General features: G+C 34.8%; 1 protein-coding gene across 2 annotated transcripts in view; it reads left to right on the forward strand.

The window, feature by feature from the left end:
* The window catches only part of METTL4 (methyltransferase 4, N6-adenosine), a 32215-nt gene that overhangs the window by 11735 nt on the left and 7229 nt on the right, over positions 1 to 13251 (forward strand). For both annotated transcript variants that reach the window (XM_081252037.1, XM_081252038.1), the window contains exons 5-8: positions 2147 to 2216; positions 6120 to 6294; positions 8662 to 8768; positions 9154 to 9245. In XM_081252037.1, coding sequence (XP_081108163.1) covers positions 2147 to 2216; positions 6120 to 6294; positions 8662 to 8768; positions 9154 to 9245 — 444 coding nt within the window. The remainder of the gene's footprint in view (positions 1 to 2146; positions 2217 to 6119; positions 6295 to 8661; positions 8769 to 9153; positions 9246 to 13251) is intronic.

Below are 13251 nucleotides of genomic sequence, written 5' to 3' on the forward strand. Positions count from 1 at the left end.
AAGTAATTATTATGTTCATTATTAGAAAAAGATAATTTTTTTGTGGCCTCAGAAGTCAAGAACAAGTCTGAATGTTGAATGAGCACCAGCATTTTGTGATAGGGTAAACACTTAATTTTCTCAGTATATTTTTTCTTTTAAATTCAATTTTAAAGTGCTGACTTCTGTCTTAAAAATTAAAAAAATTCTTATTACAAACAAAGGGTCGAAAACTTAACTAGCCCCCAAGAGAGTAAACATAGTTACTGTTCTGTACTTAGTAATTCAGGGTACAGTTGGGGTTGACCAAATAACTTTATTTAGCTTTTATTCATAGCAAAGTAGAAACACTTCATATACAAATGTTAATTCCCAAACCATTCCTAGCCTTTTAGGTTACATTTTAAGCTACTGTTCAAGTCTATTATCTAAAGTTTCTCAAAATATTTTCCTGTATAAAGTTAAAAATTTAGATATTTAAGTCCAGAGTCATATACACCTGAATTTGAATTTAGGTTCTGAAGCTTAACTATGAGTCTTTAGGCACTTCACAAAACTGAGCCTCAGTTTCCTAGTTTATAAAATGGATATGATAATACCTACTTCCAAGGGTAATTTTGGGGATTAGATGAGATAATCTGCATCATGAGCTTAGCTCAGTGATTTATATGTTTCTAACAAATTATAACTTATAATAGTCTAAGGGATGATGTAGATAAGAGGTATATTGATCAAATTGAATTTAATCTGCTGTTTAATGTTATTTGGACATTTTTAAGCAAAATTTTACATTATTAACATAACATAGCTTACTAATGAAAAGCTTCTTTTAATTACTTTCAAACCGTCTTATAAATGATTGGTTATTCATGTCACAGTGTCATAAATTCTTCAGGGTAAATGACAAGATAACAAATTAATGAGAAAATCATTCTATATTTGAACATTTTTCCCCATTCTTTTTGATCTTTGTTACTCTAATAGTTTAAAAACCATCACTTCCTTATTTTAAATTGCATTCTTTTGATCACCTATGAGATTGTACATTTACAAAAATATACCTCTGTTTATAAAAGGAAAAGGGACAGCTCTTCCTCACAGTAAAATTCCAATTAATAAATATAGGTAGAATGATGTAACTAGAAAATTTCCATTTGGCACACATCATAGTATTTGGGTGTCAAAATAGTGGATGAAAAGATGAGATGCAGGTTATTTGCACAGTCTTAAAATATCTCCCTGCAAAATACTTATTAATTACAAAGGTAAAACTGGAGAAACTTGGCTGACAGCATTTTAACCAAATAATCAAAGGTAGTATCACGAATAATGAGACATTTTGACACTGTGTTTCCTGATAATGTTGCTCTGATAAGGGCATGGTGGTACTCTTGCCAAAAATAAAGAGCCTAAATTTAATCACGAGGAAATACCAAACCCAACCTTGAGGGACATACTATAAAATGACTAGCCAGTAGTCTTCAAAAGTATCAAGGTCATAAAAGACAAAGAAAGACTGAGGAACTTTCCCAGATTGGAGGAAATTTAGGAGACATGGCAACTGAATGCAATGTGTGATCCTGGTCCAGAGAAAAGGGCACTAGTAGACAATAGGGGACATTTTGTTGTGGTCAATATATCAGTTAAAAGACAAGTTTTATTTCATGTAAAAAGTTGAAAAACAAAAGCAAATAAACCACACCTACCCTATCTAGGCTTGAAAGGACCATGTTAATATGGCTACCAAGACTTATAGGACATTTATAAATCATTGATGTCTAGCTAAGGGAGCTGTAGTTATTTTTAGGAAGTCTCTGCAATAGGTGAAATTATGTTAAAATCCCAGAGGTACTAAATTATAAGGGGAATCTCTTAATTTTTTTAGATAAATTATTTGAATAAATGCCACATATCCTTTTCTTGCATTCCAGTATATTTGTGTCTGTAGTAAATGCACTTCATTGTTGAAGAACATGTTTAGTTTTTTTTTTTTTTTGGCCATGTGGCACGTGGGATCTTAGTTCCCCAACTAGGGATGGAACCCATGCCCCCTGCAGTGGAAGTGCAGAGTCCCAACCACTGTACCGCCAGGAAGTCTCAGAATATGTTTAGTTTTTAAAGTGATACATATAGAAGATATTTTCTGAAATTGTCTCTTTGTTTTCAGGTAAGAAAACATATGATGTAATTGTGATAGATCCACCATGGCAGAACAAATCAGTTAAAAGAAGTAACAGGTAAGTATAAATAATTTATCTATTAGATATGCTTTCTCAAAGCTATTGTCCTTTGTACATTCTAGTTATATATGCTAAAAGCATTACTTTATGATAATAGATTGTCTGAAACTACTAAAACACTTTCGTTTTAAGATTTTAATTCCCTTAAGTAGGTAATTCTCTTGAACTAGAACTATATGTAGGTGTAGGTTAAGAATGTTAAAAGTAATATATTTATTAATGATTAAGTTTACTGACTGTCCAGTTCAGGGATGTTTCTATCACACCAAAAGGCAACATTTTTGCCTTCTTTGATATCAAATTCTAAAGTTTAGAAATATGTGCCAAAATATAGTATTCCTTAATACTGCTATGAATGAATTGGTCTACTTCATTCTGAAATTTGTTTTTATTTATGCCACCATTTAGTTTATGTAAACTTTTAGAGTGATAAGTTCACTTAGTTAGTAAGAAGACATTTCCTTTTAATAGCTTTTTAAAAAATTAAATTTTTCCCTCTAGTTCTAGTGAATGTCTTCAGTTGTATTTCCTCTCACTCTTCGATTTTCTAGACTGAACAGTTCCTACTACCTTGACTTAAACTTCATATGAAATTTCTTCTCCACAATTATCTTGTTTTCTTATGCTTTTTGTTTATGAGCTGTGCCAATAATTGGACTTTTTTCTCTTAAAGTTTCAAGGATCATACAAAGAATTCCTGTAGCTATTCTCTATATGTGTGTATTTGTGCATGTGTGTAGATATCTATGTATATATAATTTCTTTCTGAACTGTTTGAGAATAAATTATTTAGGAAGAAGTAAGTTACTCTGGAATATTTTATTCTGTATTTCTTGAAAACAAAGATATTAATATTTTCTTATATAATCATAATGTAATTATCAAAATGGTAATTAATTTTCTTTTTTAATTTTCTATTTTTCCTTTATTAGTCAGAATCGTATAGGGAGATACTGTGGTATATGTAAATATCTTGTTACCAGTTTTAGCATCTGTGGTAGGTAGAATACTGTTGTCCCCCCTCCCCCCACACCCGCCTCCATGTCCTTGTCCTAATCCCTGGAATTTGTGAATATGTTAGGTTACATGGAAAAGGGGAATTAAAATTCCAAATGGAATTAAGGCTGCTAAGAAAAGGAGATTACTATGCATTATCTGGATAGGCCAGTCCTTAGCTTAGCTGTAGACAGGAGACCTAACTGAGAGTATTTCTCCCTTTTTTCTTTTCTGTTATTTTTTCTTCTCTTCTTTTCTTTCTCCCTTCTCCACCCTCCCCCCGCCCAAGTCTTCTCTCCTCTTTTTTCCTTTAAAAGTATATAGTATATAGAAAAACTAACCAAAAAAAAAAAAAAAAAAAAGAAAAGAAAGTAAAAGTGTATAGTATAAGCATATTTATAGGGTGATGGTAAGGAACTACTAGAGAGGTTGAAAATGCAGGAGGAGAGTAATTAGCATCACTAATAGACTAGAAGATGGGAATAAGAGAACACAGCTGGAGGGATAAGCTTTAAATATATGAAGCCATGCCATCCTTTAAGAGGAAATGTATAGCAATGGGTAAGTGAAAGCGTATAACCAGGTGGGAGAGGGTTAGGTAGTTGAAGCAGTCCGATGGCTTTTTTTTTTTTAATTGATATATGCATTAACTTCATCTGCAAAGAGTGAGTTTGGGCGAGACTTGAAAAGAGATGAAGGTTTGTAGTAGTTGACCGAGGATAAGTAAAAGAATTGATGAGTAGTTTTGTGAACCTGAGAATGGACTTAATTTAGCAGTTTAGCATTTTTCTCCACCTGATTTTGTCCTTATGAAGAAGTTGAATTGAATTGTGTTGAAATTGAATTGAATTTAAGATTGGAGGTTTGCAGGAGTTATGGGGTGAAGGAGTAAAGGGGAGATTGGAGTTAGGGGTGCTAGTGAGAAGGCAGTGAAGTGATTGGTTGTTGGTAGTGTGTAAGGAAGAGGAGAAAGTGTGGGCAGGAAGAAACCAATAGACTCAGTAAAGTAGAGGAATGGGGCACTGACTGAATGCTTTGATAAAGTCAAAGAATTAGTGACGGAGAAGAGGTAATGGCCAATCATCAGAAAATCTAGAATCAATAAATGCTGGAGAGGGTGTGGAGAAAAGGGAACCCTCCTGCACTGTTGGTGGGACTGTAAATTGATACAGCCACTATGGAGAACAGTATGGAGGTTCCTTAAAAAACTAAAAATAGAACTTCCATATGACCCAGCAATCTCACTACTGGGCATATACCCTGAGAAAACCCTAATTCAAAAAGATACATGTACCACAGTGTTCATTGCAGCACTATTTACAATTGCCAGGACATGGAAGCAACTGAAATGTCCATCAACAGATGAATGGACAAAGAAGATGTGGTACATATATACAATGGAATATTACTCAGCCATAAAAAGGAACAAAATTGAGCTATTTGTAATGAGGTGGATGGACCTAGAGTCTGTCATACAGAGTGAAGTAAGTCAGAAAGAGAAAAACAAATACCGTATGCTAATGCATGTATTTGGAATCTAGAAAAACGGTACTGATGAACCTAGTGGCAGGGCAGGAATAAAGATGCAGCATAGAGAACGGACTTGAGGACACGGTGAGGGGAAGGGGAAGCTGGGACGAAGTGAGAGCGTAGCATTGACATACACATACACTGCCAAATGTAAAATAGATAGCTAGTGGGAAGCAGCCGCATAGCACAGGGAGATCAGCTCAGTGCTTTGTGAAGACCTAGATGGGTGGGATAAGGAGGGTGGGAGGGAGACACAAGAGGGAGGGGATATGGGGATATATGTATACATATAGCTGATTCACTTTGTTGTACAGCAGAAACTGACACAACATTGTAAAGCAATTATACTCCAATAAAGATGTTAAAAAAAAAAAAGTAATGGCTAGAGATCAGTGTATATGGTTTCAGAAATGGAGCAAGTTTGAGTGATGTCAAGGTCCAGGTTTTGGCCACTCGAATGGATTATTGAAGTGGGGTGAATGCAATTGTGTTTATTTAGGGGAAGAATAGGTGAGTGTGTACATTATTTAGCTTGTGCTTTGAAATTGCCCAGGATACTGGCAAGATTTATGTTGGTGAGGTAGAAGGATCTCAGAACTTAAATCCTCATTGAACATGGAGAGTGAGGATGTGTAATAGGTTCGATAAGGAACATTGGAGGCTAGATAGCGTACTTCTCAAAGAGAAGGGGATTTTACACAGAGGTAGATGACTGATAGCCTGGAACTGGAAATAGGGGAGCTAGGAGAATACTGACCTCTCCTGTCTCTGTTGTGTGTGTTGGGTGCTGGAGAAAGGGCCGCGTTGGTTTGATGGGGTATTGTAGAGCAAGTAGTGTTTTAGCAAGAGAAACTAGACTTCATACTACTAACGACCAGGAGGTGCAAGACTGTAGAATTTTTTTTTGTAATGAAAGCATGAGAGTTTCAGAGAGCCCAGTAGAACTGATTGGGAAGGATGAAAGAAACAAGATGATCGATTGAAGATGTTGGTGGGATATTGAGACAGTAGTTTCAAGACTGTTAATGGGGTCCCTTTGTAATGTACAGATGATCAAACCATAATATTTGCTTAATTTTGAATGTTAGAAAAGCATATAGAAAGTATTATTAAAATTACTGAAATGTAATACATTTAGAAATGATAAAGAAATATGGCTTCATCATTTTAAATTAGTAAAAACTAAAAATATTATTTCCGACTTGCATGTAATAATGTGTCCACTGGGTGTCAGTGTGGCTTCATATTTAGTTGCACAAATAAATATAGGAGCTTTGTGTTTGTGGAGTCAATGTTATAATAACAGGTCTTCTCCCTGCTTATTTTTCTTTTTTGCAGCAAATTTTGCTAATATTTTTTTCTGTTTATTTTTAGATACAGTTATTTATCACCACTGCAAATAAAGCGGATACCTATCCCTAAGCTGGCTGCTCCAAACTGTCTTGTTGTTACTTGGGTGACGAATAGACAGAAGCACCTACGTTTTGTTAAGGAAGAGCTTTACCCTTCTTGGTCTGTGGAGATAGTTGCTGAATGGCACTGGGTAAAAGTAAGTTTAGAAGTTACGTATTTGTTAACTTTATTTGTTAATAAGGTGTGACATACAAGTCACATAAAGGTAGCATCTACTTTTTAATGCTTAACATGACACCGCTCTACTCCTTCAACATGGTCTAATTAAAATGTTTACTTTGCTGCTAAATACCTTTGTCTTCTTATTCTCAAGACTTTTCACCTATTTGTTCTGTATATTTTTGTAGTAGAATCCCAAACTGCTGGCCTTCAGAAATCACTCAGAGATATCAGGGTGACATTTTAAAAAGCTCTGATGTCTGTAGTTTAAGAAACAACAAACAAAAACTTTGGGGGATTTGTCCATCACTAAACATAGAAATTGTCTTACTCTTCATCTTCTTCCTCTTTACTCATCCAAAATTTCAGCTGCCCTTTGTGACTTGTGTCCTTCTTTCTTTTTTCTTCTCCTTCCTCCCTCCCTCCCTTCCTTCCTTCCTTCTTTCTTTTTTTCTTATGTTTCTGGGGATGAGAGGGAGATAGCAAAGAAACCTACCATGGAAGAGTTGGGAAAATGCTAGAAGCAAGGACCTTTTATACTTTAAATCTTAACTTGGTTCCTCAGTGCCTGTTTTTGAAAGAAATGATTCTAACTCTTGGATTGGTTGAATGATCTTTAATATCTTTGCTTGGTATAAAAATACCAAAAGATACAAAAATATAAGGCATCAGTTCAGAGTTCATTGGACATCCTTTTAAAGATACATTGTCTACCAGGTGAATTCCACAAAAGCCCTCCTAAATTTAAAAAGGTAAACCAGGTTATTATGGGTTGAATGTTTAACATTTATATAATATTTATATAACTGTATATTCATTTTAGACACAGGTTCTATTTTTATGTGCTTTGTGTACTTTGTAGTGTACTGGAATATCTTCTAAAAGCTGTGTACATTATTTATTTGCACCTATTTTGTGAGACTTGACAAACAAACACTTACAGTTGTATCTTTGCTTTTACAGTGGTGCTTTGGGCTTAGCTTTGGTTGATTTGCTGTAGGACCATAACAGGAATATAAAACTCCATTCCACTCTGTCTATTATGGCAGTTCTTTTATAATCAGAGACTGAGGCCAAAGTCATGAAAAGGTTACCTTCTGAAATCAAAACCAGTAAAATGTTAATACATGAAAACTAAGACTGTTCATTTCTGGTAGTAATCAGTTCTATGAGATGGTATGATATGACTATAGCTTAAAACAAAAATATGTTTTATGAAATACTTATTAGGTAATTGAACATATTGTTATATCAGAAGGAGTAGTCTGCATTGAGTATAAAGGATATCCAAAGAATAAGAATTTGCCAGTGTTTATACAGTGCTGTGTGGAATAGATGCTGTTTCTCGTGGGCCCTAGAGTTGATAAAAGGACTTTACTGATTTGGTTTTTTAGATACCTCGATATAGGGTAAAGGGTTCCACAGAGAATAGATATGAATATTCTGATAGTGAAAATATTTTCTTCCATGCTTAATTAATGAATTGATATTGTTATTATAAATTGTGTTTTGAGTTTGATTAGCTAAAGTGAGTCTTTGGGAGTCTGATCACTCCAGGATGAAATGATAAGATTGAATTTCTGCATTTATAATGCCAAGAAATTGACCATGTATTGTCTATCTCATCAATCCCTGAGCTTCTTTCATTATTAGTTTTAGCTCTGACAGCATTTAATGCCATTGTTTCCTATAAGTAAAGGAAAATACTTTATTGTAATCGACTTAGTCACATTGCCAGTAATAGGTAAATGTTATTTGAACAAATAAATGAATTAATGATGGCATGGTTTCCAATAATAAATTTTAATGAAAAATAGAGGTTTTTGTGTGCAAGATGATAAAATGATACTTAAAATTTTTTAGTCCTTCATAGCTGCCTTGTCCATTATGGTAGTCACTAACAGTGTGTAGCTCTTCAGCACTTGGAATGTGGCTAGTCCAAATTGAGATGTGGTGCTAAATATAAAATATAAGTGTTTTGGATTTAAAAGACTTAGTATGAAAGAATATAACATACCTCAATAATTTTTTGAATTGATTACATATTGAAATGGTAATATTTTAGATGTGTTAGGTTAAATTAAAAATAATTAAAAATTATTTAAAACTTAAAATACAATTAAAATTAATTTTGCCTCATTCTTTTTGATTTTTAAATGTTGGTACTAGAAAATCTAAATTACATGTGTGGCTTAAATTTGTGGCCCACATTATATTTTTATTGGACTGCGGTACTTCTTTTTCTTTGGTGGAAATTGTATAGTGGTAGGAAAAAAAAACCAATCATTTTCCTGGATATTTACAGATGTATGGGTTGTTTTTGTTTTTGACTCCTTTTTGTCAGATCACCAGTTCAGGAGAGTTTGTGTTCCCATTAGATTCTCCACACAAAAAGCCTTACGAAGGTCTTATACTGGGAAGAGTTCGAGAAAAAGCTGCTTTACCATTAAGGTAGGAAAGGTGATTTTTCAAAATTGTATAAATGTATTGATTTTAAGGCTTTTAAAAGTTATTAATACAGTGATCATTAGTTTTTGTTAATTTTTACATTTTTGAAAATCTGAAAATGGCCGAGATGAGAAAAGTGTGAATGGTATGGCACATGAAATTTTATATTATCTTTTGCTTTACCTAATGTGTAAGAGTCATTATTGTAGAAAGGAAACTATCTGAAATTTCTTAATACTTAGGTTGTTGATTTCCATTATTTCTATTCTTAAATTTATTATAAATTCAGATACTATTGGAAAGGTGAAAAAAAATCAAGGCAACTGTGGCTTATATGTAAAAAATTGTCCTCTAAAATATAATTTACGTTTCTGTTCTGTTTTAATAGGAATGCAGATGTAAAAGAGCTCCCCATTCCAGATCACAAGTTAATTGTCAGTGTGCCCTGTACGCTTCACTCACATAAGCCACCTCTTGCTGGTATGTTTTTATAAAATAGTTATGACTTCTGTGAAACTGACAAAAGGGTTGAATGTATTGATAGTATTTGAATAGTCTAGAAATTTGGAAATTAAATCAGGTATATGTTATTTTAATTAATATTTTAAAATCATATAGCAGAATTTATGGAATAGAGAATAGATTTTTTTTTGCTACAGAAAGTTTTATTGTTTCCAATTGGTCTGTAGCTTGGGAGAGGGCTTCAGGCGGTTACATAGCTGCCTAGTGGCAGCAGGGAGAGGCTCAGGCAGAGGCCCTGAGACCAGGAGGTGGAATTGGGCCCTCAAGGGCTGCTGGGCTCGAAGGCTACTGGTCCTAAGTACTCGCCCAGCCTTGGCTGGGGGCCGGCCAGCCTGAGGAGGTTGGTCAGGTGGTCACCCATCTTCTTGAGTCTCACCTCCTCATCCAGGAGGTGGCTCCCCAGGAAGGCACAGAGATGGTCTGTGTGGGCAGAACCCAGGGCATGCAAACCCAAAAAGGCCTGGTTCAGGTTCTTCTCCAGGCCCATGGTAGCTTCTGTGGCGTCCAGGGCTTTGCCCCACTCATCTTGGGGCAGCTTCGGTGTGTGCTGGAATAGGGTGCTGCTGCCATGCTGGTTTTGCATCTTGGAGAGGTGCTGGGCCAACCTGCTGAAGGAGGCAGGGCCCTGGCCCTCCAGAGCTGCATTGTGGCGCTCAGAGCAGAAGCCCAGAGAGAGGTAGGTGTAGCAGGCCAGAGGATGCAGGTCCACCAGGCGGGTGACCGCACCCTCCACTTGGGTGGAATAATTTGCACGAATCTGGGAGGTCATTGTGGGTGGCACTAAGGAGCTGACCGCAAAAGCGGTGTTGCCTGGTCCCAGAAGTCGCAACTGGAAAGGAGTCTGGAGGGTGGTTGGTGGTTGGAAAAAGGGTCTGTTATATTAAAACGCTGTTGAAATGGAGATGGAGCCGCGTGACCACCCAGCGCACCCGTGCAGATTAGTCTTACATTACCTCAACCTTCCTCATTGCCATTTTTTAGGTTCCCCTTACTAACCGGGTTGTTATCCCATCACTGCCCTCAGCAGAATGAAGACTGATGGTGCATGTCAGGACAAGTTCTGCTAGGTTGTACTGTCAGGGTTCTATCCCTTGCTGGCTCGAAAGCCAAGAGTGCAGAAAGCAGTCAGAGAGATGGTTAGAATTCCCTTGATAGTTGGTAGACACTCTCAGTTTTATGTTGAGGTGGTGTTGCTTTACTGAACCATTGGAAAGGTAATTGCTGCAGCCTGCAATTCTTACTAGTCTTAATGCTTTAGTATAATGTCTGTCATTTAATGAAAATAAGCAGCAAGGAATAGTGGAAAGCTTTAGCTTTTCAGATTGACTAACACGAGTTTGAATCCTGGTTCTGCTACTTGAGCAAGTTACTCTAATAATTTTCCACCTCAAAGTCGACATTTGAAGGGGGAATAATGATATTTAATCTTTCAGAGTTGTGAGGATTGGTTATATTTGAAATTCTGTAGCATATAGTAGAAGATCAGTAATTGCTAAATTTTTCAAGTGAAAGAATAAAAAAATAGGAATGTAATAGGAATAGGAATATGAGAGATACTGACTTTGACATTCAAAGTTTACTATTAAAATTTTTTCTTTAGAAATATATATTTTATTAATTTGGTGGTCCTGGCTTAAATAAACCAAAACTTTCAAGCTGCCACTCAGGAAGACTATAGGCTATCAGCTTATCACCTGATTTTGCAGAATGTGGGATAGTTCATGAGCTAGGATACATAGGAAGGTGAATTCAAATTTCCAAGAGAATGCTTGTTGGTAGCATTTAAGATTTCTATTATCTTAAATTGCTTATACAGAGAGTCTTTAGTGTTAATTCATTTGAGAAATGTTCAGATGTCTACCTGTTGATCCATTCTTTGACTTAGAGGGATTCTCAGTGAATAATTGCCTGTAAACTTTGGACTGTTATAGATTCTTTAATGCATTAAACATTTGACTTAAATGAAAAGTGAAGCTGTATTGTTCTTTGAGAAAAAAATTATGTTTGCCACCAGTTATACTCATTGGAGGAAATCTAATTTGTATTCTTCTCATTTGAATTTTCTTTATCATTTGGTGAGTACCAAAGCTTAATTTAGGGTTTGTCTTAGGGCTTATTTTTTTACTTTTAAAAATCCAAGCGCCAGACTCAAAAAACCTTTCATTCCCAAATGATAGTTAAACTATTTCTTAATTCATTTTACATGGATTATGTTTAAAGAGTAGTCTTAAGATATAAGGCTTTATAAAATAGTGATTAAAATTAGTCTTATATTAATACTAATGAAAATTAGTACATATTACGGCCTGTAGTTATGAAGTGCAATTCTGCTGTATTCCCAGTAGAGGGCAGCACAAACACATTTTTAGCATTGAGAATATTTAAAAAGAAAAGTTAGATTTTGGGGGGGAAAATCTTGTGTGACTCAATATATGTTATTCTTATGTTTTGGTTAAGTACTGGTAGACAAGAAGTATGTATAATCCTTTATTTTTGAGTTCATGTTACTGGATAGCAAGTGCCTGTATTTTGGATACAGAGCCACACAAAGCCATCAGAAAGCAACTTGCAGATTTCTGCAGTATATTTTACTCTGAGGTGAGAGAGTGGCATGGACATATATACACTACCAAATGTAAAATAGATAGCTAGTGGGAAGCAGCTGCATAGCACAGACAGATCAGCTCCGTGCTTTGTGTCCACCTAGAGGGGTGGGATAGGGAGGGTGGGAGGGAGGTGCAAGAAGGAGGGGATATGGGGATATATGTATACATGTAGCTGATTTACTTTGTGATACAGTAGAAACTAACACAACATTGTAAAGCAATTATACTCCAATAAAGATGTTAAAAAATAAGTAAATAAAATAAATAAAATAGTATTTTACTCTGAATCATAACCCTAGGATTTGGGTAATACATGTTCTCTATATAATGCTTAGAACTTTTACATGGAAATGTTCTTAAACTGCTTTATGCCAATTCACAAAATGAAATGTTCCCTCTTTTGCTTCTAGAAACACCAAGTTTTTTTTTCTTTTAACGAGTTTTAATTTGTTATTTCTACTGCAAAATGTAAAAAACACCAAATTGGAAGCATATTCTGTTTCAAAATGAGACATTTACTCTTTTTAAGTTTTGAAATTTCTTCCTATAGACTGAAACATAAACCAACAATAGCTATGGCTTACAACCTAACATAAATGTATAATATTTTAAGTTTAAAGATTTAAGGTAGGAAAATCATGAAATAAAAGTATTTGAATGAAAATTTTGTTTTTCATATTGTACCTTAGAGGAATTTCTACTCCTTTTTACTACTTTACTTGCAACAATTTGTATCTGAACAGTTAAATATAGTTTGATGAGATTCCATGCACTGACATTTGAGCCGCTTTTCCCCCAGCCATGCCCTTTGCTCCCAAGCAGAAGGGGAATGACAGGCTATGTATGAATTACTTCCTTTCCATTGGTTACAAGTATGTTTTACTAATGCCAGATGTTATGTAATTATTTATATATATGTCATACTCATATTTAAATTTATACATTTGAATTTGCTTTTTTAAAATTGAGATAATTGACATATAACATTGTATTAGTTTCAGGTGTACAACATAATGATTCAAGATATATATATACATATTCACTGATCACAGTAAGCTTATACATAGCTACAAAATTTTTTTCCTGTGATGAGAACTTTTAAGATCTTGCATTTTCTTTTAAATTGATATTTAAAATTAGTAAGAATAAAATATTTCCATTAATTTGCCTCTTTCTTTTGCTTTGTTTTGAAATTAAACATATGTGGTTAACATTACAAAAACATTACTCCTTGATTTTCTCTGTTTCTCAACTAGAAAGGAAAAAGGCCATGCAGAAATGTGTTCCACTGATAAAGTAGAAGGTGATAAATGGGTTTAGGTTTTATGTATTTTTCCACTCCAAGTACCTGGCCATCT

The sequence above is a fragment of the Mesoplodon bidens genome, assembly GCF_964165515.1.
Source record: "Mesoplodon bidens genome assembly, chromosome: 13".
Classification (NCBI taxonomy): Eukaryota; Metazoa; Chordata; class Mammalia; order Artiodactyla; family Ziphiidae; genus Mesoplodon; species Mesoplodon bidens.